We start from the raw sequence: 27,990 nt of genomic DNA on the forward strand, positions 1-27,990 counted from the left end.
TTGAGCACATTGAACCGACTAGCACTGTTTTTAGGTGAAGTGCTCTGTGATATGTTAACATAAAAAACACTATATTAAAAGTTAATATTGTATTGCAGTACTAATGATAAATCCCTGCATTTCGATACCACTTTTTCTGAGTGTTTTACATAAACGAAAGGGACCACTTCAACCACCACTAAAGTTTGTTGACGCACTTCAACCATTATTCACCAGTAACCACACCAGTTTCTGGATCACGACTGAGCACGTCTGCCGTGGATAAACCTCATCCTTGCAGACATTACAATGCGGTAGGTGTTTGTGTACAGTATCATTACACACCGTTACACTAAATGCAGCCAAAATAATAACAATAGTGTTACAAAGCAACGGGAGTTTCTGGTGACCTGCATTTTGCGTCGTACGATTTATCAATCGCTCCCAAACGTAGTGGTTGTCATTTTACAAAATAGTGCCCGGAGATTACAGAAAAACATTATATAAAGTAATATTATCTAAAAATGTTTTTTTCAATATTGGAGTTTTTCTTTATATGCACCTCCAATTGTTACAATTTCTTTTAGGTAGCGTGGAAAAATCTACTTCTTCCTTTGCAATTCACAAGCTGACGCAGCTGCTTACTTAAATATGTTAATGTTTGCCATTTAAAGATAGTCTGCAATGTTCATTTAATGTTTGTCTCTAAATAAATGCTAAATTTTCAAGTTATTGCAGTAGTACAGAGAGGCTGCAGATGCTACGTAGATAACGGTGTCTATGAGAATTTGTTTTACACCGTTATGAACGATGGCGTGTCATTTTTTATCTATTTAGTATTTTACTGTTTAATTCCCTCACATTTGGATGTCTCAACTTTTTTTATTGAAATTTGAAGATCTCCTGGAGGTAACATCCACTGCAAAATATATAATATAAATAAAGTTAAATTTTAGTAACGTTTCTTGAGGTTTGGTATGTAATAATCTCGAATAAGTATATACATTATTGATATTAGTAAAAACATAACCAGACTATGAACACTACATTACTGCTAGTTGTGTGGGGGAAGAGATGTTTGGAGAAGACTGTATATTTTTTCCATTTTCTTTCACAGCTCTCTGAAACAGACCATGATTGTGAACCTTTCCTTGTGGGTGTGGATTATTGGGGAGGGAATCAGCCTCTATAAAAACTTTAGGGTTATATGTCAGAGGTCACTGTGCTGAAGGGCACTGACCCCTAACAGCAGGAGAGATTTTCCTTAGAAATTTAATTTTTTCCACACCGTGCTTCTATTAAAGCATCTCCCCCACTGAGTCTTTTTAGAACTGAGCTAATAAAAAAAAAAAACGTGGTCGGCTGAGTCTCTAGTCAAACTGGTCTACCCCTGTTATATCACAAAGGAAAAAGAGCTTTAAAACTATTTTAACTTTTTTTTAACTAAACTTGAATTTGATCTCAAACTACTTAAGGAAAGGTACATACACATTAAACGCATCTATAGGGACAACAGAATGCTCATTGAGTACTGTTTATTCAGTAGGGTTTATTGTGCACTACACAAATACATATAGGAATGAGTTTTTTTTTTTCTGGAACCTTTTTTAAACCAAAGTTTAATCTTAAATAGTGTAAGCACAACTGAGAAAGTTTATTTGTTAACATCTGTGGTTTGCAGGTGTTGTGTCGGAGCTCAAAACATGTTTTAATTTAACATCAAGGATGTTTTTTTGCTGCTTTTCATAAAACGATAGAAGAAAAAAAATGTCAAATGAGGTCAATTGCAATATTTTGTGCTTCTTCATTTTCTCTTCCCATAATATTATTAAATGAAACACAATTACATCACTTTATTGAGTGATATTAAAGTAGAAGTTGGTTTATCTATTGCTCAGCTTAAGCATGTTCATAATCATATAACCAGATTATATTATTATGAATAGATTGCTGGAGAAAAGTTACAACTGAGGTGAGACTACACAGCCCATTTAGCCTGCAGTATATGGCAGTTAGTTGCTTTTGATCTCAGGATCTCAACCAGCTGTTCCTTGAAAGGCACAAGAATTTTGCTTTCATCGATATAACTGGGTAGCTTGTTCATGGTTATTTGGGTAGAATTTGTGTAAACAACTTGAGGTTGAGAGAGATGATTCTTATTGACCTATTTATTGTGCATGACTCTGCTCATATTAACAATACCAGGGACTGTGTTTTTCTGTACTGTGGAGTTGACATATTTTTCTATGTACTGTATGTGTAAATACAATATCCTAAATAATGGAGGACAGTGAGTTGAAGAGTTATAGATTGCAGATTGAAGATTTGCAACAAATTGCTAAAGGTAGACTTGAGAACGACTTGTGAACTACAAGCCCTATAAACCTTAAGATCCATAAAATTAAGATAGCCCAAGCTGAGAAGATGCATCTGTATAGAAGCAATCAACAGAAATATGAAAGAGTATCTAACAAAGGCCTATGGGTGCTTGTCCTGTTTATTTGAATAGCTACCATATAACCAGGGCTAAGGTGGAACAATCATGCATGACTACCTTTCTTGAGGAATCTGAGCTGGACATTGACCTACGCCTGGAAAATCCCCCTTGAGTGATTGGTTGGATTTTCACATACTGGTAGGCAATGTACAGTAACTTTAAGTGCTCAGATGAAAGAGTGAGGCTTTTCAGTTTTCCTTCTCTTTTTTTGTTTTGTTTACCTTAATAGTGTTTATATTATGCTATTAAAGTACTGAAGAGCTCTGCATGTTGTGTGACCCCAACTTTAAAAGATGCCCTGACTCCTCCTACCATTATGTCACTGTACGTATTATGTAGTAAATGACCCCTTATCCTTTTAGAAAAAAATAGAAAAGTGTAAATAAGAGCATTTCAAATTCTGCTCATTTTGTAACCCTCCTGGGATTGTGGCCTTGTTGTGGTTAAGGGGATTGAGTGCCTTAGAGCTATGTTTTAGGATTACCCTTAATAAATTGATCAGGCATGAGCAGAACGAGCACCTTGTGGCTGTGTCACCTATGTAACCCGGCTGGGCTCAGCCTGCTATGTCGACTCTCTGCATGCAAGCCGAAAGATGGGGAATGGTGTGCGATGCCACCTGGGTAACATGATGAGAGGGATGGGTCCAGATGGGCTAGACCTTGGCAAACTAATTGGGACATGGTGAGGTAGGTTGAAAAGTACCACATAGACATAGTCGGCCTTACCTCTGTGTACTGAATTGGCTCTGGAACCAGACTACTTAATCGCGGGAGGTCTCTCGCCTTCTCTAGAGTTCTCTCAAGTGAGAGGCCTCGAGCTGTTATAGGGGAACTTGTGAGTCCTCGCCTGGGTGAGGTAAAGCTTGGGTTTGTCCAGGTGGACAAGAGGATCGTCTCAATGCAACAATGAGTTGCAGCAAGGAAAACTCACACTGTGGTTTGTGCTTATATGCCTAACAATTGTTCAGATCACTTGGCCTTCTCAGAGACAGTGGGTGTAGTGTTCTATAGGGTGCTGCCTGCTGAGATCTGTAGTCTTGCTGGGAGATTTTAACACTCATGTGCAGAATAATGGAGAGATCTGGAGGGGTGATATAAACCTGAGCAGTGAGTTGATACTGCACATGTGTGGTGGTCATAACCATGTTCGACACAAGTGTACTTGACCCAGAGCACCTTGGACCAAATCTTGATGATCTGTGGTTGTATCATCAGATCTAAGGCCATATGTTCTGGATACTGAGATAAAGAGAAGGGCAGAGCTGTCAACTGATCACCATTGGGTGGTGAGTTGGGTCAGATGGATGGCACCTTAGCTGGAAAGACCTGGGAGGCCCAAGTGGGTAGTGAGGATGTCCTAGGAACACATTGCAGACGCCTCCATGCGGTATGTATTCTACTCCCACCTGAGATCCAACTGGATCTTGTTCAGGACCATGGTCTTTGAGGCTGCTGCGGGGAACTGTGACCAGAAGGCGGCCGGCACCTGTTAAAATGGGAACCCTTGGAAATGCTGGTGTACACTAACGTTGAGGAATCCGTGAAGTCAAAGAAGGATGTCTTCCATGCATTGCTCTCCTTGGGGTGGGGTGGTGGCTGGAGGTGTCCTCCAGAGTTTTCCGAGAGGTAGAGGTTTGGTAAGAGTTTGGAGGGACTTGGAGAATGACTGTTAGAAGGTCTTAAATATGTTCCAGCAAACCCTTGAACGACTCATGAGGGGAAGTTGGGATGTCACCCAAGGCTGTTCTCAGCAAGGGCTGCGTAACATTGACCTTGACTGGTGATATTATTGAGAGGTAGAAGGAGCACTTTGAGGAAGTCCTGAATCAGGTGGACATGCCCTCCATTCACGAGGCAGTGAAGCCTCTGGTGGGACTGTGTCCATTTCTGTGACTGGGGTTACTGCGGTGATTAAACAGATCTATAGTGGTAGGGCTGTGGGGGTGGATGAGATCTGGCCATAAACGCTGAAGGATCTGGACATTGATGGGTTGCCAGGGTTAATGCACCTCTTCAGTGTTGCGTGGAAGGTGGGGACAGTGCTTCTGGATAGGCAGCCTGGGGTGGTGGTTTCCATGACTAAAAATAAGGGTGTGTTTCAACTTCGGAGGGATCACACTCCTCAGCCTCCCTGGGAAGGCCTATGCCAGAGTGTTGGAAAGGAGACTTCATCCAATAGCTGAGCCTTAGATACAGGAGGAACAATGTGCATTTCATCCTGGCCATGGAACAGTAGACCAACTCTTAATCCTTACGACTGGGTGGGAGGTGGTGTTGGAGTATGGCGTACCAGATCTGCTACTGAATGCAATCCAGTCCCTGTATTTGGGGAGCAATAGCTGTGTCTGCATTCTTGGTATTAATTTGAGCCATTGTACTCCAACAAGGGTGTGTCTCATGGTCATCATGGACAGGGTATCAAGATGCTGGCGAGGATTAGAGTGTATGCAGTTTGGAGAACTGAGGGTTGTATCTCTGCTGTTTACAGATGATGTTTCCTTTTCGTCTCATCTGAGTCTGATCTCCGGAGCGCACCGGAAACGTTGGTAACCGAGTGTGACACATTCAGGATGAGCGTCTGCACCTCCAAATCTGACGCCACGGTTCTCTCACGGAAAAGAGTGTCTTGCTTTCTCCAGCTGAAGGGGGAAAAGCTGCCCCAGGTGGAGGAGTTGAAGTACTTGGGGTCATGCCCATGAGTGAGGGTAGAGGGCTTTGTGGGGCTGCAAAGTGGATTGGGGTAGTAATGCAGACACTGTGCTTAAACATGGTGGTGAAGTGGGAGCTGAGGTTTCGGAAGAAGCTTTAGGTTTTCTGGATGATCTGTGTTCCCATCCTCCCCTCTGGTCATGAGCTTTGGGTGGAGACCAAAAGAATGAGTTTCGTGGATAAAAGGAGGAGAAATTAGGTTTCTCTGTAGAGCTGCTGGGCTTTCTCTCCGCGACAGGCTGAGGAGCTTGGCAGTCCAGGAGGACCCTGGAGTAGAGTCGCTGCTTCTCTGGATCGAGAGGAGCCAGTTGAGGTGGTTTGGGCATCTGGTGAGGATGCCCACCCAGGTAATTCCCAATGGAGGTGTACCGGGCACAGCCCACTGGGAAGAGACCCTGGGACAGATCCCGGGACACTCTGGAGGGATCATATCTTTCGGCTGGCTTGGGAGTGCCTGGGAATCCACCAGTACACCAGCAGACTGTTACTGGGGAAAGGGAAGTGTGGTCTGCCCTTCTCAGTGTGTTACCACCATGACCCTCACCAGGAGTTAGCAGTTAGAAAATGAATTTGTGAGTGGATCATTATCTAATGCACCTGAAAATGGTACAATCCATATCAATATCATTTAGAAAAAGGGTTAAATGGCATGCTTGGGTTGTAGTGGTCTCCCAAATATCAAACATTTCTAAAAAAATACATTTTGACATCTTTATTTGACTTTTCAAGATTTTTATGTAACAGCCTTCTCTATATAAATATCTCCACATATATTGATTTAAACCACGGGTCCCCATTCCTGCTCTTGATGGGCTGGTGGGGTTATGACTTTTCATTCCAGTTGGAATCTTATTCAGCTTGCTATTGGCTTAATTGAAACAATTTAAGAGCTGGAAGAGAGACCTGGAAAACCTGCAGACACACCAGCCCTCCAGTACCAGGACTGGGGACACCTGATTAATGCCATGACCATAATTACCCCAGAGGTTGCCAAGAGTGCTTTTATTTACAGAAAGTGACTAATGTTATTTTGATTTCCTTTCCTTGTATTCTTACCCATAGGGTAATAGGTCCGCAGTAGTTTCTGAGTGCATTTTATAATACACAAATCTAGGTTAATCTTTTTTTTTCTAACAAGCCAAACATGACAACAACAAAAAAACACACACAATGTTACAAAGTGACAGAAAAAAATGTCTACATTAAGTTCTCTCAGAAATACAGCTGTATAGCTTTTGAAGTACAGTATAACACAATATATTTTCAAAGGCACAGCTTTGAATTTTAACTATGAGTGGGAAATATCTTAAAAATTTATATTCAGAGTAGAACCCAAAGTGATTTTTTTGGGTTATGCACTATCCTCCTTACACCTGTTCTGTTTAATGTTTTCCAAGTACCAACATTTAATTCTTTGTGACTAACTGCCACTGTAAACCTTATACTAAGTTTATTTAGTAATTATTAAGGCCATATGTCATGGTTACATTTCTTGTAACATGTTGAAAATGTTCCAGTTCCTGTGAAGGTTTTTGTGTCTTTGTGTGCACGTGTGTGTTTTGGTGGTGGAGGTGTGCTGACATGCGTGTGTGTGTTTTGGTGGTGGTGGAGTTGTTACAAAAGAAGAAACTTTAGTTCTGGCTGTAATGATGTCAACTGTAGGCTGAATGCAAACCAAATCCTGTAATATGCAGCACTGTACTGACATCAATTGGCAGTGAAGAACGCTGATGCTGGCTGTTTGTTTAGGAGACCATCCAATATTCTTTTTCACAGCAACTACAAAAGTCAGGAGTTAAGCCACTTCTTAAAAATCTTGCTTGGAGGACAGTACCATGTGTACATTCCTGAAAAACAAGATCCTCCTTCAGAATTCAGTGAAATGACACATTAATTTTCTCCATGATTGGTTTCTGCTGCACTTAAGAAAAAGGCACTACTTGACCTAAAGGCCAGAGTTAGGTTTAGATTCCAGGGTATGATCCAAGCAGCAGAAGGTAAGCAGTGGTCATCACAGACGATGGAGCTCTCCACTGTGGTTTCTGTTTTTAATGGTCACAAACAACAAAAGAAAATAAGTTTGCTGCAAAGTTCTTAAAACTGCAGTTGACGTCATCCAGAATATTACATCTCCCAGCAAATGTTCAATCATGAAATTAAATTAAATTTATTATTATTCTTTCATAAGGTGGGCCTCCGGTGTGTTTTTTGGCATTCGGGATTCAGGTCCACTTTAGGGGCCCCTGATACAGTGTTTAATACGTTGTCTTCCACTGATGCATTGCTGGCAGCCCTGAGGGAAGATTTATTTGGCCCATCCTGTAGTGGTCTCCCCATTTATGTATGCAAAGCCTGGAAAATGTTGCACGTGCTCGTATTCCGAGTTCCTGCGGGCCGCCAGCGGGGAGTACATGTCCCCGGAGTTGCTGTATCTGGAGGAGTGCATCGGGGGACTGGCGTAGCAACTGTTCGCTGACGGGACGTCAGGCCAGCGGGGCGTCACTGGTGTGGGGTGCAGCCTCGGGGTGCCACTCATCAAACAGGGCTCCATCCGGGACATCTGACTGTTGAGGGGGTACTGCAGCAGAGAAAACAACCCACATCAGACACTTCAAAACTACTGGGGGCTGAGAGTATGAAACAGGGGCACCAGCGCTTCAGATAACTAAAGTTTAGTCTTGTGCGTGTCCAAAGTAAACCAAAATCTAGTTTATTGAAGGTTTTGCTGTAAAACCTATAAGTATACAGTACATTATGAACAATTCTATAGTGTAGTATGTTTTCCTGCAATAGACTGGAGTCCTATACAGGGTGAATGCTGGCTTGTGACCTTTGCATGCCAATGCCAGGTTAGGCTCTGGCTCTCCCACACCACTAAATTGGATGTGGTTGGAAAATGGATGGATATACAGTATGTAGATGTAACATCATCACACATACACAATATATCACATATCACTGCTAATCTTTAAGTGTTATGAGGTATACCTAACATATTTTTAACTATTATATTAGCTATTAGATATTAGGTATATTTCATTTTCACCATATTTAATAACCTTGACAAGATTCCAAACATTTTTTTCCAAAAATGTTCTAACAGGAAATAGTAAAAAAATAGTTTATAATACTGTACATAGTTTACATCATTTACGTATACAGTTTGCTAAGCAGAATAAAGTTTTTCCCAATACAGAATAGTGATGTAAACTTATTGATTTTTTATTTTTAAAACTGGTTAAGATAAAAGGTTTCTGGGAAGGATCAGCAAAACATGGTCACGCTCTCTCTGTCAAATATTATTTTCAATTCAAAAGTTAACCTACTTAATTCAGGTAGCTAAAGGAGAACTGAGCATTTCTCAAATAAGGCAGATCATTGACTGGAAGACAAGTGTGTTTTGCTGTTCTGTTTCCACCTGTTCTAACACATTTACATTTTTCTTGTTTTACCATTTTTGGAGCCAGTGGAAACCTGACTTCTTGTACTTAAAGCACAGTCCTAAACTGCAGTTCTTAGAAAACATTTTTTCCTTCTCTTTCCTGATTTTACAGGACATGCCCTTTGTATCACATCTTACAGCCCCTTTGAAAGAGCTTTTTCAGACTAACTGAGCACTTTGTACCACATTTAAGTTTAGGAAAAAGAAGTAGTTAAAGTCTATCTTAGCCTTCTAAAAATAAACAGTTCACAGTAAACTCTATTATGAGTGAGTGGGGCATGGAAATAAAACGTCAGTGTGGGTCAGAAAATTGCACAGAAAAGCCAGTGACTTCTTGTTCATGAGCAGTGAAGAGACCATTGAAAAACAATATTTTAATAATCGCCCCTTGCCCCGTCCCTGGCTATCAGCTCGGCAAATGAAGCATCTATTGAGCCGGGGGGAAAAAAAATCCCAAGTACAGCCATCTGCACGGATGCTTGCCCATACTGGTACAATCACCTTTCACACCACGCATCCGGTTTTATGAAGAGTGCTTAAGCACGTTGGGTTCAAAACACTGAGGCCTACTGATCTTTTCCGAGCACAAAGGCAATGTTTGTTGGAGGGCCCTTCACAGGAAATTACCATTATAAGGGTCAACTCACGCTCACTCTTGCTAACAGGACACAAAACTCCCTGATCCCCTCTCTCTCTCTCCCTCTCTTTCTCTGTCGCTCTTTTTCACACTTTTTCTCTTGCTCTCCCTCTCTTGCTTACTCTTTCTTTGGCAATTTAGGATCCTGCATTTATTTGTGTCAGTGGCACAGAGCCCCTGAGAAAATTCAAATATATAACATGAGCCTTGAAGACAACAGATAAATCCGCAGAGATAAAATAAAGATGTGACATTGTACTGCAGGATCTTTTTAATTCAGAGTGAGGTGCATGTTCACTTACTGCATCGATGCCATTTCAAATAAATTATGTAATGTTTCATAACAACGCTCTTTCAAATTGAACTGGAAAAAAAGTTCCCAAACAGGGACCCTTTCTTCTGAATGTAGGTTTGTGAGCTGTAGAGTTGTTAAGAGAAAATGTAACCAACAGATGCGCTCAAAAAAGACTGGTGATTTACTCTGACAAATATTTCACAGCATTCCTGCAGCATAAAAGCTTCATTTCCTTGAATGCTGGGCTTTAAATGCTGTACAATATCTCTGCTGCTGAGAGTGCAACTCATTGTTAATCTGAAAGCAACATTTGCATGTTAATAGACTTGCTTTGGTTAACTTCTGCATTAAAATTCCTTTCTGATTTACGGTGTGTGTAAAATTCAACCTTCAACAGCAAGTATGGAATTTACACTGGCCTGACATTGAACACTGAATATATAATTATATTTTGCATTGTAAAACTAATTTTATTGGGACACAGCTTGTGGATAATGCAGAAGACATTGTTCAGCAGATTATCTGACTTCAACTCATGCCTCCTTGGTAACATTCCCACATTGTTACAGAGTTAATTTAATACAGCATCAGCACAGATCATGACACATCATTCTCATCTGATAAATATTTATCACTTTAATTTAGATTCAGAACAATCTTTTATTATCTCTGATTACAGTACATTTAGCTTGCAAAAGTAGTATTTACCACATTTTAATGGGACACGAAAAATGTATTTTGTTATAAAACTCTACTTGCTTTTGTTTTAATATTGTCATAAACCTTGTCCATACTTACTAATGGTAATATAAAGGTTATGCTGTTATTATATTGCAGGGTGACTGAACACCTATTAAATATAATAAAAACATCAAATCGATGATTCTAAGACCTAAAAACCTAAGTGATTAAAAACCTCATTTGCTATGTATAGTGGCACAGTGGTTAGCATTGCTGTCTCACAGCACTTAAGCCCCTGGGTTCAATTCCATACTTGGGGTGCTGTCTGTGTGGAGGTTGCATGTTCTCCCTGTGTTTGTATGGGTTTCCTCCCACAGTCCAAACACAAACTGGCAGGTTAATTGGCTTCATTGGAAAATTGGCCCTGGTGTGGGTGTGTGCATGTTTGTGTCTGCACGTGTCCTGGGATGGGCTGGCGTCCCATTCAGGGTGTACCCTGCCTTGTGCCCACCTTGCTACGGCTCCCACGCGACCCTGAATTGGATAAAGTGGGTAGAAAATGGATGGATGGATAAAATCCATAATCCCCTGCTGTGCCTACAGCCCTCCAGTATTCCCAAACAAAATCTCCCACGCTGGTGTACATGCAGCATCGACAGACACTCGACACATCTGGCCGGTGGCTCACCTGTGAAGTGCTCCGGTGGTAGGCAGGGTAGTGCAGTGGGGCAGCGATCCCAGGTTCGTGCGGAAGGGCGCTATATTGGCTCTGGATAGGGTGGTGATGCTGGTTGGTGTAGCTGCTATAGTTGTACCCTCCTGTGTACCTTAAAAGGTGGCGAAACAAGAGAAAACTGAATAGTGCCCAAGTCTGGAGCCCTCAGCTTTGTTTCGTCACCGATGCCTGCCATAACCTGTGTGGCTGTGACAGGGACAGATACCTACCCATGGTCTTCCCTGTGAGGGTACACGGGCATCCTGTGTGAAGAGGAGGACGGGGGGACGTGAGTGCTTCTCATGCAGGGCAGCTGCTGCCCACTGTCTGTGGGGCTGTTTCCGGCCGTTGTCACTGTATATGTAAGAGACCAGGTATACGATTGAACAGCCCCTGTTGAAAACAAACAAAATGGACGCCTTTCTTACCGATAAATCTCACTCAGCTACAACAGTTCCAGTTAACTAGGGGTCCGGATCCCTTGGTTATTTGCTCCTCAAGCTGAATCTAACCTGACGTAGACCTCTAGGTACCAGTAGCTCCTTCAGCTTTCCAATGTGCTAACAGTCCTGTGTGCACGCTGTTCCCCCCGTGAATTGTACTGTATTTGGTTGTGTTTACAGAATATGCAGCCATAATAACAATCATATAAAAGCCAGTGCAAAAAATCCTAATAGCTTGTGAAAAACATATTACTTGTATGCTGTATGTCTTATTAATTGCATAGCCTTTAAAACATTGTGAATTGATATTTTACTGAAGCTGTTGGATAGGGTTTGAGATGCTAAGCCTTGATCCCAGGAGGCTCGCTGGCCTTGGTAGCCTAAAACATCTTGCAAGCCCCCTGAAGCTTTTACCGTGATTCAGTGCTAGGAGATTATAAATAAAAAATGTTGTGATGAAAGGCCCAATTGACAACTGTAAGAAGGTTTTCGTAACAGTTCTATGTAATTACGTTCTATGATCTTGGACCTACACCCTATAGTAAAAGATTGCAACCAATCACATAACCAGAAAAAGAACAAGCTGTCTCATTTTTAAATGTATATTAGAACAATCATCTCTTTCAGTATTTTGATAGCAGTACACTATCGAGCTGCAGCGGACTAGAGGCATCAAATAACTGTGATTTTGGAAATTAACGTGTACAGTTCTGGATTAAAGTTTTTTTTTACAGAAGTTACTATCTCATACAAAAAATACTGAATCAAACTATTTCTGGCGGTACCTTTTAATTATCATGTGGTCAGGTAGATTCCAAATATTTTGTCAATGGAACTTCTATGTTATGATGTTACTTCAGGCTAAATAAACAAAAGTATTTGTTCCATGTTGTCAGGAAAAGAAGAGCACTAGATCTAGATTTCTCACCAATATGCATATGCAGTATAACACTTATACTTGGAAAATCTTCAGACCTAGGCTCCCACATTCATTTTTCAATACAGCTTGAATAGAAAGGAGCTAGTTACAATGCTGAAGAAAAAGTTAAGTGTATCTGTTCATTTCTGTCATCTCTGGGCAATTCATTTACAGGTATATAATAATATATGCAAAGGAACAAGTAAAGATTCATTTAATGCTGAAAAGAGAAGAAAGGAAACACAACATTTCAGCTGTGGAGCCTTCTTCAGGTGCTCCGATGGAATTTTCATGTTTTTCAGTGGGAACTGTAGTTTTAACTCCAATGTTTCATTATAAGATCAGCAGCATAACAAACTTATGTTATTGTACTCATATTTGCTTAATATCTGTAACGCCACATACCTGTTGTAGCTGGTACGCTTGTATATTCTGGTGATTGGCTGTTACTGGGAGAGTGGGCAGAGGGGATTTCCACAGAATTGACAGATTTAGCAGGAGAGTATGGGCCTGGTGACACTGACGGAGGTGTTGTCTCTGTCAATATGATCTCTTCCCTTCTGTCTACTGTAAGTCACAAAGCAGACAAAAAATAGAAATCAATCACTTTGATAAGTGTAGCCACTGAATAAAGAGGATACCAGATTAAAGGTTATAGTAACTATTGCTGTTATAATAACATGAAAAGAGTTACGTGGTGAGATCAGACATTTTCTAAGGCCTCTAAATGGTGTTCATTTAACAGACGTTTAGAAGGTCAAGTGCTAATCACCTGTGTAAAAATACTCCCTGGCTGCCCACAACTTTCCACACGTCCGTTCCAGCTCCCCTCCCTCAACCCCAGCTTCACCCTCAAAGCTGCCTCCCTGGCTCATTCCTTGTAAGTAAGGGGGGTTGTGACAGCACTGACCTTCAGCCAGTATTGCCATTAAAATGTAATGCCAACATTTAAGTACGCTTTCCCTTTAAATTTATTGTCTTGTTTTGTCGTTACTTACGTGCCCTTTTTTGCACATAAGCAAAGCAATATTGGATTTTGCATCTTCCCTGGTTGGTTGTTTAGGGGTGGTTTGTAAAGGGAGGTTATCACCATTTGTTAAAAGACAAACACCTGTATGCAACTTTAAGAACCATAGGAGTTCAGCCTAGGCCTTGGGCCCTCCTCAAGTCTGTTTAAACAAAATCTCCACTATCTGAAAATAAATGAACATGGTAATATCCACAGGAAGCTTTTTAATCTTTGGGCTTTGCATGGAGAGCATAAATGGCAACAGAACAGCAGAATCTAAATGCACTCCTCGTACCTGTGTTTCCCTCCCCCTTCATTGCCCTCATTAGCTCATTGGCCCTCTCCTGACAATGGAGCGACTCCAGCAAGTACAGAACGTAGTCGTCGAACATGAGGTGGATCAGGTGGAACGAGCCTGCCGAGAAACAACGTGCAGAGTATTCACTGCATGCCCCCAGACATCTGCCCTCCGTATCTCAGACCCGAACGGGTTGCGCAGGGCACAATACATTAAAGTCTGCTAGAACAGAGAACAATCTTTATCAGGATTTCAAAGGAAAACGGATTAATAATAAAAAAACATACCGGACCGAGGGTTCACAGCGTGCCTGAATAGCAGCAGATGCAAGGTTCAGCACAAGATTAAGCAGTTCTTGGCTTCTGAAACTATTTGCTTCTGCCAAACCTTGCTTTTATTCTCCTTTTAATGTTATTGTGCTTTCTCTTTTTGCGTGCCCATGTCCATCCTTAGCACGGTAAGAAAAACTAAGCAATATCCAGAACATTGACATATTATTTATAATGGCATAATAGACATATCCGTTTTTTATAGACATGTATATCAATTTGACCTATATACTGTATGCAACATTTACAGGGTGATTTTCAGAATAAAAATCCCTCAAATCAAAATGTATTCTCCATTTTCTAAAAGCATCTGTTTCAGGTGTATATCTAGAAAAAGACAAGAAGATAGCAGTAGCATATTGATACTATTTGTTTGCCGTAAAATTTTGTTGACTGTAATGAAAAATGGAAAGGGTTTGCACTCAGGGTGAGCACAGAGATATACAGTAGGCCATGTTTCAGAAATGTGCCTTTGAAAGCTTGCGTCTTTACAATTCAATCTTGACACTGCCTGTCTGGAGAAAGGCAGAAAGGCAGTTATTTGCTCAGTTAATAAGTTTGGCCTTTTTAATACTGCAAATACTTTTTAATACTGCTCATAATTGCACTTTGAGCTGTTTAATATGTCTTTGGTAATTATTCTCTACCTACAAAGCAGAAGCAGAACCCTCAGCCTAGAACTAAAACAGTTTCAGCATATGCTAGGATTGCCATTGTACGGCAGGTTATTCCTAACTGACGTAAGTGAGATTCTGTAATGGATGCAACTTCAAGGAAAGAGACTTCTTTCCTTTCAAAATAAGGAGTACACATATTCTTTAAAACAGAAAGCTCCCCAGCTGATTGCAGTACTAAATTGTCTATGAAAAGAAGCAGTGTACTGCTTTGGAGAACAACACAATCGCCATATTGTAATGGTCTTTACATTTGCCTGGTGCATAATAAACTCTAACAGCTATTGACAAAGATCAGACTGATGCACGAGTGTCATAAAATGCTAAAATACACAGATTGAAAAGGGGGGGGAAAGGGGGCTGGGTATTGTTAATCAGTCGTTTTCATATAGGGGGCTGCTTTATCAAAACACTGCAACCAGCTGTGTCTTTGATATTCACAGACAGGCGGAGGGGGCACAGGCTTTTGTGCGGCTGTATCTCTTTCAGCTTTTCTGTCAGGCGCTACTAACAAACACCGTGTGGGATGAAACTTGCCACTCGACAAGACTGCCTAATCCTTACAGGCCTGTGCGGAAATCTGAGGATTGAAGATCCCAAGAAGACTCCACACCGATTTCCCTTTTCTTTTTGCTTGTAGATCTTCCCTGAGAGAAGGCCACTTCTCTGTCTAGCTCCCTAGTTTAAGAATGATGCATTCTTTAAATTGGATGAAAAGAACTTTCTATAACAGTACTGTTTACTTTTAGGAGACTAGGAAGACATTTGATTTCTCCTAACCTATTTGTCCTATTAAATAGCAAATAACTAGTGTTTAACCTACGACCTAAGCATAACTTCCCATCTATCTTGTGATTTTGTTGTCTATTAATTATTATAATTATTAATAATTATAACAAAATTTAAAAAGTTTTCTTAAGAAAAAATTAGAATGAGAAAGAGGGCAGGTGAAGGCAAAGAAAAAACATCTATTGACTCTGTGAAGTTGTCTGTGCTCAGCTGGGCAGCTATACTCATCGCAAGGTGTTTTTATCCTGTATGTGAAAACATGAATTCCTTATTTTCTCAACTTGAGAAACTCCACAGTTCATTTTTTCTTCCTTGGCAGTTAGGGATTCCTTTGCAGCACTACAATGTGCTCTGAAATAACCTTCAGAATTTTTTATACAAATGATCTCTGTGGATTGAGGTATAGAAAGGATTCTCTATATATAAATTTAATTCACTCGTTTCATAAGATGAACTCTGTACTGGACCTTAACATTGAAACTGCAGCCCCCATAAGTTTGAAAAATTCTTAAATAAGAGACACTATTGACACGCTGACTATGTGAATTTGTTAGATAAGATATACAGGAACACTTACCAAAACTAGGCGCACTGTGGAGAGTCATGTCCCTAATGACTCTTGTCCCAAAACAGGACCACATTAGGAGGAACTGTTGAGCGACTTTCTTCAGAGAGCCAGGTTTTTTTCCAGCTACCTAAACAGAGTACAACACGTGCAATTTACATCAGAAAAGATAGAAAAATGATAAACCTCTAGGACATCTTGGGTTGCAGCCCTAACTTAGAAACATGTCAACTATTCAACAATTTAGTTTGCTCCTTTATATTTGTCTTTATTGTCGTGGAAGTGAGGAAAGTTTTCCCTAGAAACCAAGGACAGAACTTTAAAAAAATAAATATGTGCATGGGAACAACTATCAGTTTTGTTTCAGGAGCCCAATCTGTTTTTCATGTGTGCAAATATCTGTGTATGTATTATGATTACACGTCTGAAATTGGTTTCCACATTTTGGAAAACAGTAAAGAGCTTATTATCTGGATTTTCATCACATTAACATGAACTAAAAAGAAACACTAATAATTAACATTACTCTTTGTCTGATTATTTTTCTTTTTTAGTGGTGTAACGTAAAAGCAGAATGCTCTCAGTTATAAATAAATGTTGAAAAGTAAAAAGATTGTTTATACAGTATACTGTATACATCTATTTGCATCAGTTAACATTACTCATTTATTTTTCTTACTAGGGTCATTTAACAAGAAATTGTTCTTATCAGAATTCCCACATTACATCTCTAATTTTAATAATTGCACTGAAATAATTTTTCTACTCGTTACTTATCCTTAATCCCGCAATTTAAAGTTATATATAATAGAAAGGATGATAACTGCATCTCAGAAATCCATTTGAACTAATATCATTCCAACAAAGTCGCACATTCTTATTTATTTAAGATTTTATTAGAATATAATGAAGTCTCAGTTTGTGTCTGGATGTTAGTGTGAGGTAAGAGATAAGGGGAAGATTACATGAGCTTTTAGTTAAACTGACCTTGACAACACATCTGTCTGCCATGGAATCCAGCCACTCTATATATGATTCAATGGGTGACTGCTCCTCTAAAAGATGGTCAAATTCCTGATATACTAGGAGAAAACGCCAACACAACACAATCAGCACTAGTTAAGCAGATGAGATCACAAACACACAGCCAATTTGATCACATTCCGCATTCTGTCTGAATTAATTTACAGACTAAACTGAAGACATTCACTGTGATGTGATCCAGTCAATTGATGAGCTAGCCAGGCTTATTCTATGTGCTGGTACCGTACTGAGAAAGTCTTTTGAATTGTTTTCTTGCCACAAACCTAATTTGTAAAATAATTATTATGATGATGATAATAATCCATAAGTGGAGAAGGACAATTGTAAGTTCAAGCTGCAGTAACATGCAAATATTAACCAGATCTGTTAATCTTTTTTGATACTTGACTAAGTGAAGATCTAGAATGAAGCAAATGATGTGTCTTATCCATTTGATATACTGCACTATCAAAACAAAACATAATATTTTGCCTTTATTATTCTGTTCGGTGGTGTTTCTTTCCTTTGTTTCCTATAGAAGAATGGAAATAACATCCTTTACACAATTCATAGTGCGTAAGGTAGTATTCAGAACGTATCTTTATGCAACAGGATCAAATCATTGCACTTTGACCTTGAGTGGCAAGTTCAGAAGTCAACCCTGAAATTAATTGGAGATGCTCCCTGGGTTGTTAGAAAATAGAAAAGAAACCTTCTTAACCTTTTTAGTCAGTGGTATTAATTTATCATAATTCTCACAGCTTTGCTTTAGTAGCTGTGGGAATTATGATAATGGAAAACAGCTAGTCACCAGCTGAGTTTTATTCTCCATGAGTGAAACTTCAAATGATACACTACTTCTGCCTCATGATTAGGTTTATGCAACTGGTTTTTCTGAAAGAATGATTATAGTGTAGGGCTACTCAAAAGGAGTCTCCAATCTGCTCTACTACAAAATTGTGCTCAAGCAGTTCCTTATTTTTATTTGATAAAAAATATTATTTATTTATAAAAATAAATTGAATTGAATTGGATTTTTTAATTACCAATTAGCAGGATCAATAAGGGTCAATATAGCTACAGTACATTTGAATCAATGTGCTGCGATGGAGTAGATTTCACTTTTAGGGGGGAAACTGGTAGATATAAGTAACTTGAAATGAAAGTTTTGTAAAGTTGAAAAAAAGACATGAACATTCTTTCCTCGTTTCAGTTTCTAGAAAAGCATGGTTCATTTTAGCACTGCATTTTCATGTTACAGGACACACAGCAGAGTCTGGGGTATGTATACATACACTGTATGATCATTTTCCTGTGCTCTTCCCGAGAATCCTCCATAGTGTACAGAGTCTGTTTTGTGATGCTGTTCAAATCCACATTCCTCCAGTCCTCCAGCATCTGAAATGTTATATCTGCACTGTGGATTACAGTTCGGGAGGCCTTTAGAAACAACAAGAAAAAAAAGAAATACTTTATGAATGTAGATGTAGACGCAAAGTATGCTGTTTAACTTACATTGTTAATGTTCATTGACTACTCTTAAACATATATGAGCTGTGCATTACAATGCTTAAGAATTAAGGTAGTACACACTGATATAGTGAATTTCTCCCATGATTAATCTTAATCCACATCTACTCCCTTAAAAAAGACATTTCAGGTCTTGATGTTTGACTTGTGAATGTTCCTTATACTTAGATCTCTTGTACTTGAAGTAAGACCTTTACCTATTAAGATTTTTTATGATGCCTTGTAGTTACGATTACATCATTCATGTAAGGGTTTTCAAACAGCACTAGCTTTTCACAGTTCACTTCAATAAGTACCTGGCACAGGTGGTTTAAAGATGTCTGTCTTCTTAGAATTTGAGAAAATCTTCTAGATACTTGAAAACAAAAGAAAAATATAGTCATTACCCAAATGTTCTTTTTGTTGTATTTAAACAGAGCATGTTTGTAATATTTTGGCATTAGTATTATAATATAAAATAAAAAATATGATCATATATTATATAATTATAATTATATTATAGCTATAACTATTATCGTATATTGTTTATGTTACATATTATTATAAATTAATCAAATTAATTTAAAACCTTAAAACTAATTCTGTATAGATATTTAAGATGCAAAATAATCAACAAATAGAAGCAAACAGGATTTTTTTAAAAAAATTAAATACTTTTGCACTGCATAAGAAGTCCTTCTATCATTTCTGAGATAAGTATTTTGAAAAAAAAAGACCCACTAAGACTGACAAGATTATCCCCTGCAGTCTGTCAAAAACTGGGTCTGAAGTCTTAAGTCTGATCAATGTTATTTGAATAATTAGCTGAAAATAACTCTCATGCTCTCACAACTTCTTCAAGGCACAATGTTTTTCACTATTTGAATTCAAAACTGCAAAAACAATTTTATGTAGTTACGTTATTATTTATAATTCTTTTCAATACATAACTTTTTCTATAGGAATATGTTCAAATTAGAGAAACCCATTCAGCTTGTTCAGGTCATTTCATTTTTAGAAGCTAATTGATCTGAGGATATATCCAGCTATGCGTTCAGTTACGATACTTTTTACAGATCAAACTGGGCATCGGTAAACATGACACAGGAATTTAACATGGTGTAAATGCAGGGGTTTGATTCTTTAAATTCACGTTAGGGGAAGAAAATGACTACCGTGCAGCATGACATATGGACACAGTGAATTACTCCAATGCATACATTCAAATTTGATGTTCCTTAGGTTTTCCGGTAGGTCATGCAGAGCCACTTTTAACCACTCATCCAGCTGTTTGGCAAACTTCCGGATCACCTGAGTCAAGCTAAGAGAGAAGAAAACAATAACTCCCTTGATTACTAGATTTGTTTTTATGCTTTACTTTATTTTTTGTGTTGAATGTTTATTGCAGTTTTTGACCCATAAATATGGTCAATATGGTTTCTTTGAACTATTTCAATTTTCATCTCTTTGTGAAAATATATAATTATAGAGTTAAGAAGAGCTAAGTAAGAGACTTCTTGTAAACTCTGCTCAGTATTATGAAGGGGTTCAACAACACTCTAGAATTACATTTTTTTCAATTGATTGTCTTACTTTGTGGAGATAAATAGAAAGGATTAGGAGACCTAAGAGGTTTGCAAGTCATGTACAGTGTTTCATTTTTCTACATGAAATCCAGGCTCTACAAACGGTCTTACCTAATTTGCTTGCTTGATTTAATTTTGGGGTATATTACATGTTCACTACTCTGAATACCATCATAGAAATACAACCTTCAGTTCCAAATAAAAAGAGAATCTTGTGACTGATTAACAAGGTCTGTAGAAATTCCTCTTATACAATATCTCATATTCATTCCTTTCTGATTTATATACATGTAAATATACAAATATTAAATCATCTTTTATTATTTTTATTAATGTTTGATCATTCTGAACATCACTGTGTTCTATTAAGTAATGTAATTACATGGGAAAAGAATGGACGTCTGAGTAGTGCTACTCTAAACTGATGGCTATTCATCTCGTCCCTAACATGCCAAGTGACAGGTTTGGCGCAGGTCCAGGAGCGAGCTGGAAGGTGACCAACCTGTCTGGTAGAGCTTGTAGGACCGTCGGCATAAGAACTCCTGAAATGGCCTTGTACAGTATGGAGTCACAGACACCGACTATGTTCACGACTGTGGAGGAGCCCAGGACAGGCAACATGTGAGGTGGCATTCCTTGCCAAAAGTGCAGCAGAAAGCTTTGAACCTGCAGTGACATGAAAAACAACAACAACCACCGCTTCAGCAACCTGGGTCGAGGATGACAGTTGACTTCACTTCATTTAGTTTTAAATTAGCTTTGTCAGTAATAATTATATCATTTTTATACAGCGCCTTTTAATGTGGTTTCTCAACGCGATTTACAGACAAAAAAACGCCATTCACAGTGGGAAGAGATTAAACAGTTACAGTGAGGGTTTGGAATACAGAATGAAAGCAAAGGGGCAGACAGAACAAGTTAAATAAAAGCCCTCCTAAAATGAAGGTTCCAAGTCTTGATTTGAAAGAGCACAGGTAAGGTCACTGTCTGAGTTCCAGAGCTTTGGGGCACAACAGGAGAGGACCCCATCACCTACAGAGTTTAGACAGGCTTGGGGGACAGACAGGAGACCGAAATACTACGGTTCCAAGCCCTTATAGGTGAGCATGATGGTTTTGAAGTCGACACGAAACCTGATAGGAAGCCAGTGATAGGAGTAATGTGATCACAGGATTCTGGCTGCTGAAGTTTGTTCACTGTGAAGTTAGATACCCCACAAGCAGTGGATTACAGTAATAAATTTGAGAGAAAACAAATGTGTTGACCAGTTTTTCAGCAACATTTAACAACTTAGGACATACATTTCTGAGGTGGAAGAATGATTTTTTACATGTGGTTCAAACACCAAGCATGGATCAAATATTACCCACAAGTTCTTCAATTTACATTGAAACTCAAGTAAAGTACCATCCCCATGGTTACTGGGTTAATGGGTTACTGAATTAGTTTTAAGATCACTTTATTGGTCAAATACAATTTCTTGTATTAGGAATTTGACTTTTCGCATACCCCAACTTGCTCTCCATGAGACACACAGACAGGGAGAGAGAAGCTGGGGGTCAGAGCGCAGGGTCAGCCATTTATACAGCGGCCCTGGAGCAGTTGGGGTTAAGGGCCTTGCTTAGGGGCCCAACGGAGTAGGATTCCTCTGCCGGCCGCAGGATACGAACCGGCAACCTCCCAGCCACAGGCGCAGATCCTGAGCCACAGAACCACTGCTCCTCCCAAATACACATGTTTGTTGAGTGGTGCCAAGCAGCATGGCTTCAGCCTTGTCACAGTTTAAATGAAGGAAATTTGGATTCATCCATATGTTTGTGTCAGAGATGCAATTAGAGAGAGCAGAGGCAGTCACTTCAGTGTCAGGTTTAGTATGGATGTAGATTTGAGTGTCATCAGCATAGAAATGATCATTTAGACCATGTGTTCTTCATAGTGGGCCAAGTGGGAAAGGAATTTAAAAAAATGTGAAAATAACCACACACTCTGGAGAGTCTCGAAAGAATCAATGATCTTTCATGGGACTGCTATGCCACTGAACATGTTTCGCTGCAGAAAATTGAATTGTCTACATTTTCTAGCAAAGAGGCTAAAGAAAAACAACAGACCTACCTCATCGAAATTTGCCCGTATTACAGTATCAAGAATCCTTTGACAGTGGGTTCTGTACATCATAATGAATGTAGAAACCTGTGTGAGAAAAACACATTTTGCTGCTGTTAAGTTCCTGTTTGGCAGGTGGCTACTTCATATGTAACAGTTTCTTGAAGGCATCTCGAAAGCACTACATTAACATTTTTCTTTTTATAGGTCTGCATTACCCAACTTTAAGTTATATCTGAAAATGTAAAATGTTATTTATATGAAGAAAATGCTGAGTACGTATTCAATATTATTATTATATTATTCTATACTAATTTTGCAAGCTAAATCCAGCGTTAGACTTCACCATGAGCGTGACATACAGTATAGAATATGTACTCTGAGGGTTTATAGTGTCATGACAAAAAGAATAAAAACCTCTGCCCTAGGAAATGAGTTGTGGCCTACACAGAAACACAAGACGAGGCTAAACAGCATTGGTGCGCAACTTAAGAAAGTTTGTACCTAACCCTTGCACAGCCAGGCTCCAGCACAGAAGAAAAGCGGTGAAGAAAGGCAGGCCAGCTGGGTATTTAAAAGTCTGTTTACCTTCTCCTCTGGCAGACTTGCTGGCAGATTTAGATCTTTGACATTTGGAAACTCTGGCAGTAGAGTTCCCAGTTTGGAGCGTGGTGAATATGCCACTGTCTGCTTGGTGACCTCCTTCTTCCCTGTGTCGTTTACCCAGGCTGCCCCTTTCTTGGAGTACATCACATCGTAATACTGGGAGCTCTCTTTCACCGCGATCCCGTAGTAATGGTACCTTGGGGAGAAAACCGTGTGTGTCTTACGGGCGCAAGAATGAGAGGTCTTAACAGGTTCAATATCTGAGAAGCCCTACAGAGTAAAGGTGAGGCAAATGTTGAGAACAAAGAGAGGTTTTACAGAAGAGAGATCATTTTGGGGGGGGTTAATTTTTGGTCAATTGAATGAACTGTATTAAAAGAAGAGTTTCACCAGGTTGAAAAAGGGGTTATTTTACTGATCGTCCTGTGATTCTTTGGAAATTATCTTCTTTTTTAATTAAAGTTATTTATTTATTAATTATCTTACCATCTAGAAACTAAATTTGTCATTTTTTTATTTTAATGCTCTCATTAAAAAAATCCATAGTCTGTTTCTCCTGTCTTGTCCTGCAGTGCCCCATTAACTAATATTCCCTACTGAGGACAGTGCCTCCAGTTGGAATTTAAAATGCCTTTGTTCGTGACTCAAAGTAAGCATTAGTTTTATTATCAGAAGAGAGAAAAATACCACATGAATTGCAGTGAAAACCCAAAGCATATTCCTATATAAAAGCAATCCAAGTCTCACAAAGTCAGGTCTTTTCCTTAGTGTTGTACTGCAGCGAATGGATAACACAAGGGACGTCTATCCCACATCGGTACTTCAAATCGCTTTCCGAAGTGAAGCCCTTCACGCAAGTGGAATGGCTTCTATATTGCATTGACCTGCCTGAGTGGAGAGGATGAAGGAGTGAAAGACAGAGTGTGGTTTATACTCACTTTGACTGCCCTCTTGTCCCCAGTCTTCTTGTAGTTAGTTGTGGGAACTGCTGTCTTATTATCTATGCATATGAGAAAAATGGTTGAACAGTGAATCTGTGGAGACAAACTAGGTCTAAAGATCTTTAACCCAATTGCAAGGTATGACCAATAATCATCAGCAGCACTATATTTGATTACTATGTCTTGTTTGCTAGTGGCTCCCTCATTCTGCTCAATGGAAACTCACCACCATGTGCTTTTTTTGTCATTTCTAAATGGCAGGAGGTTTGAATATTTTAGTTCAGATCTGCTGATATCATCTGATAAATCATCTATTATACATTCTATCATATACAGTATATTATGTATTTTACCAAAGCATCACACATTCACTAAAACAACAGGAAAAGAGCCTTTTCATTTTTACCTCCATATAGCTCAAATCTTTATGCTACACTGTTTAGAAACACCTCAGATAACCACTGCAAGTAATAAAATCACATACATGTGTATGTTATTGACCCCATTGGTTAACTGAGGAAAAAATCCTGTGCACGTAATTACTGAGATGTAAATAATAATAATTTACTATAATTTTAAGTCTTAAGTGTATGCTCCTAAGAAAACAGTTTTAAAAATATGTTTAACTGTGCTTCTTAGATGATAAATATGAAACAGACTAATAGGCTGCTAAATCTGAGAGAACTGTTAAGTGTTTTATTAATCTTTAGTCTCATACTGAACAAACAAACTGAACTGAACAAACAAAAAAAACTTTAATATGTTTATTTTTTTTTTAACTATACGGATTTTTGAATAGACATAATGTGTTAATTCTGGAAATGAGAAACTTGAAGATTGACCTCAATGTGGGTCAAAAACCTTTGTCGGCAATTCTTTTAGACAGGTGTGGGATATTATTTTTACTTCTAGATTTTGGCAAGTTTTAGAAATGTCTGTAGGCTTGGGCCAGACTCTGCTTGCTTCAATTCGTGGTGCAAAACTTTAGCAAATAGTCAAGCTTTCTATTGTTCAAAATAAAAAAGGAGAGAGCTGTGAAGTTTCTGTCCGGCTGTTTGATAAATGAGCAGACAGGGAGGCAGCCCTCACACTTTTTGTCCTGAGTCAATGAAGCTTTCCTAAAGGACACCCCATGCTGTTCCAGCTACTGATCTAACATTCCGCAACATCTCGGCCTTCCAAATTCCCTTTAATTAGACATTAATCCCAGCCCCTCTCTTTTTCAATATCCTCAGACAGGAGGCTGGAGGGGGGCGGAGGTTGGGGAGCTTCACAGGGTTGTGGGAACAGAAACAGCCGCACTCAGCCCAGTTTTGTTTGGAATTTGAACTGTGCATTATTTAATATTGTCTCTCCAGCAGGAATCCGAAAGGAACGTCATCAACTTATCAACACTCCCTCTTTTCAAATAGTTGGTACCTACAGTAGCTTGTTTACAAAGGTAGACATGATGTCAGTTTATTGGTTTATTTTTTTAGGGGTGGGGGAGTAAATGCTTCATAACTGTATTTATTATGTATTTTTGTATTCTATCATGGCTCTAAGCACATTATTGAAGAAAGTGTATTGAATAAAGAAAACTGTGTTTACATTTCAAAACTCAATTGTAATTTGCTTCCTAGTTTGGAGTACTGCTGCTTTATCAAAAAATGACACATTGTAGATTGAGCAGCTTTAGCGTCCATTCATCCAATGATGAGCACAGGCATCTCCCTAAAACTACATTGAACATCCTCCATGCAATTGAAATGGAATTTTCTCCATACATTTCTTTTATTCTTTTTTTTTGTTTGCATTCTATTTAAATGTACAGGAGTGCTGTGTATCCATAAAAAAATCCCTCAGGGGACAATAAAATCTTATCTTGACAGATACGGTCAGGGAATTGTTAGACTCAAATGATATGTCAGTACTATGTTGGTACTAAGTCTAACATGAATCCTTTAACAATACTGCTTTAAAAAGTAATGAAAGTCAGACGTATTATGTCACATGGTCATGAACAGACCTTGTCTTTAGGATTCAGCAGCAACACTAAGAGAATTGTGTCTGCTGGAGTTCATAAATGACAGTGGCATAATAAGAGACTCAGCGAGAACTTCCTTTTACCATATTTTTCAATGGTGTTTCTGCCATTTTGTTTTGTAGCTCATTCCAAAAAAAATCCTGCTCATCCTGAAAAGCATTCTTCAAACACTCTGCAGATCAGACAACATGCCAGGCATGCTTTCAGGCCAGTGCGCCCCTGCTGTAAATGAAAAAACTGAGCCATTCCAAGATCAAAGGCTTATTATCTGTTGATTGAATGGGAAATTATCAAGGAGTATCACTCCAGTGTGAGCAGACCAATAGGCTACTGTACTTGCAGAGCAGATAATATATCCTGCCATCAGTCAAAAGTGACACATATGTCATGAATCCTAAGCCATTTTTAAATGATTGTAGCGTTTCCGACTTTACGGTTGATTTCTGTGCAAAAGATGCACATTCATTCATCTCTTCACTGCTTTGCACAAGTTTATCCAAGTGAAGGAGCACATGTGTGATGTCTGTGTAAAATGGAAAAAGTATTTGGGACAATGTAGAGTCAGCTGTTAGCAGCAATAACTGCAAAAACAATTTTAAAAAAGTGCACATTGACATTAAAAATGTCACAAAACAGTGGGTATTAATTTCACAAATGTTGGATGTATCATACCACTAGAAAATGCATGTATCATTGCCACAAAATACTGGCAAATGTTTTATGTGTATATACTTGAATATATATTAAGAATATCTATTTATAATGAAAGGTACTGATGTAAAGTAGAGTCCTTTGCCATTGTTGATGAGTTGGTTATGTGTTTTCTAAATCACATTTGTATTAGGAACTTGTGTATTAGTGGCAGTGCTGTACTGCATGATTAAACTTTGCTGTGCTATTTGACTTTTACCTAAGCAGTTCACCAAAGTGTTGCATTTTGTGGATGTTCCTTTTATTCTTCTTTGTTAAACCTTAATGCAGTCTGTGTCCTAGAGCATCGCATTCAATATTGAATTGACAGTGAGTTATATTAATTTAGTAAATAAATAAACCCATAAATAAATCCATGCAACAAGTTCAGTATAAACATCTTTTCATTTTATTGCTTATTTATGGAGTTATCCATTACGATTGTGGGATTCCTGCATTTTTTACCCTTAAATGTGCCATTGTTTTTTTCTCATCTGAATGTTGAGTTCTTCAGATTGGGTGTATTCAGGGAGACCTGTACATGCAGGCTTGGTTGGTAGCCACTGACTGTTTATAAGGGGATATCTTTTTCAGTACAACCTTGTTTTAAAAGAGCTTCATTTTTTAAGCTTTCAGGTTAGTTATGGTTTCGAAATACCATGCAGTTCATGTTAAACATGCATTGAGAACTAGGCACTGAGCTCTTGTAACATGTTTTAAACTCCCAGCCAAAGCTTTCTCAGCCCACATTTTATAGACATGCCAAAGAGCTCTTTTATTCTGCTTCACCTAAACCCAAGCATTATAATCACTGCCAAAGAACCTATTTATTGATGCTTAGCTGCAGCCAAGTCTTATAAACAGACTAAGAAGCTTTATGTAGCCAACCACTTACAAGAATTCCATGTATGCCAGTTTTATCTTTCTGAAGCTGGCACAAACAACAGAGCAAGTGTAGCCTATTGTGTAACTTGGGCAAAACTCAAATCGTACCTTTCCAAAGCTTGCAGCGTTGACAGGCTGTGTGTCATTCTTCTCACAGAAGTCCAGGTAATGCATGTACAAGGCACTTCGAGGAATGCACACACCCTCGGCAATCTCGTAATTTTCTTCCAGCCTTCAGTACAAAAGAGATCAGGTTGTCAGTCTTGCAAATGACTTGTTATCCATTCTTCTTGCTCCGCGGCAAGGTGCTGGAAAACGATTCTGATCTATCCAATCAGAATCAGTCAGAAGGTCCCATTTTAAATTGGAAAATTGGTTTTCCTGTGGACTATTAATGTTGAATCCTTCTTAAGAATGTGAAGCATAAAAAAGAAGAGAATGTCATTTGGCCCACCTAACACGTTTGGTTGTCTGTACTTAATTGATGAGAGCATCTCATCCAGTTGTTTCTTAAAAGAAACCAGGTTATCACCTTCAGCAACTTTATCAATGCATTTGATTTTACTTGGATCAGTTCCCCTCATCATCATCTCTGTTTAACAACAAAAGGATCACTAATTTTACCCTGTCAGTGTAGA

At 38.9% G+C, this 27,990-nt stretch overlaps 1 protein-coding gene across 3 annotated transcripts in view; it reads right to left on the minus strand.

Annotated features, from left to right (window-relative positions):
- Window positions 1-5,884: 5,884 nt before the first annotated feature.
- rfx4 (regulatory factor X, 4) overlaps window positions 5,885-27,990 on the minus strand; it is a 36,500-nt gene continuing 14,394 nt past the window's right edge. For 2 of the 3 annotated variants that reach the window (XM_006633068.3, XM_015351843.2), the window contains exons 4-18: window positions 27,461-27,584; window positions 23,749-23,810; window positions 22,793-23,006; window positions 22,214-22,291; window positions 20,604-20,767; window positions 19,736-19,836; window positions 18,833-18,891; window positions 18,302-18,446; window positions 16,971-17,065; window positions 15,996-16,113; window positions 13,624-13,743; window positions 12,725-12,886; window positions 11,188-11,350; window positions 10,931-11,069; window positions 5,885-7,765 (exon numbers count right to left, since the gene is read on the minus strand). In XM_006633068.3, coding sequence (XP_006633131.1) covers window positions 7,493-7,765; window positions 10,931-11,069; window positions 11,188-11,350; window positions 12,725-12,886; window positions 13,624-13,743; window positions 15,996-16,113; window positions 16,971-17,065; window positions 18,302-18,446; window positions 18,833-18,891; window positions 19,736-19,836; window positions 20,604-20,767; window positions 22,214-22,291; window positions 22,793-23,006; window positions 23,749-23,810; window positions 27,461-27,584 — 2,017 coding nt within the window. In that variant the 3' untranslated portion in view covers window positions 5,885-7,492. The remainder of the gene's footprint in view (window positions 7,766-10,930; window positions 11,070-11,187; window positions 11,351-12,724; window positions 12,887-13,623; window positions 13,744-15,995; window positions 16,114-16,970; window positions 17,066-18,301; window positions 18,447-18,832; window positions 18,892-19,735; window positions 19,837-20,603; window positions 20,768-22,213; window positions 22,292-22,792; window positions 23,007-23,748; window positions 23,811-27,460; window positions 27,585-27,990) is intronic. The other variant, XM_015351842.2, reaches the window with a different exon arrangement.

This window comes from Lepisosteus oculatus, chromosome 7, assembly GCF_040954835.1.
Source record: "Lepisosteus oculatus isolate fLepOcu1 chromosome 7, fLepOcu1.hap2, whole genome shotgun sequence".
NCBI lineage: Eukaryota > Metazoa > Chordata > Actinopteri > Semionotiformes > Lepisosteidae > Lepisosteus > Lepisosteus oculatus.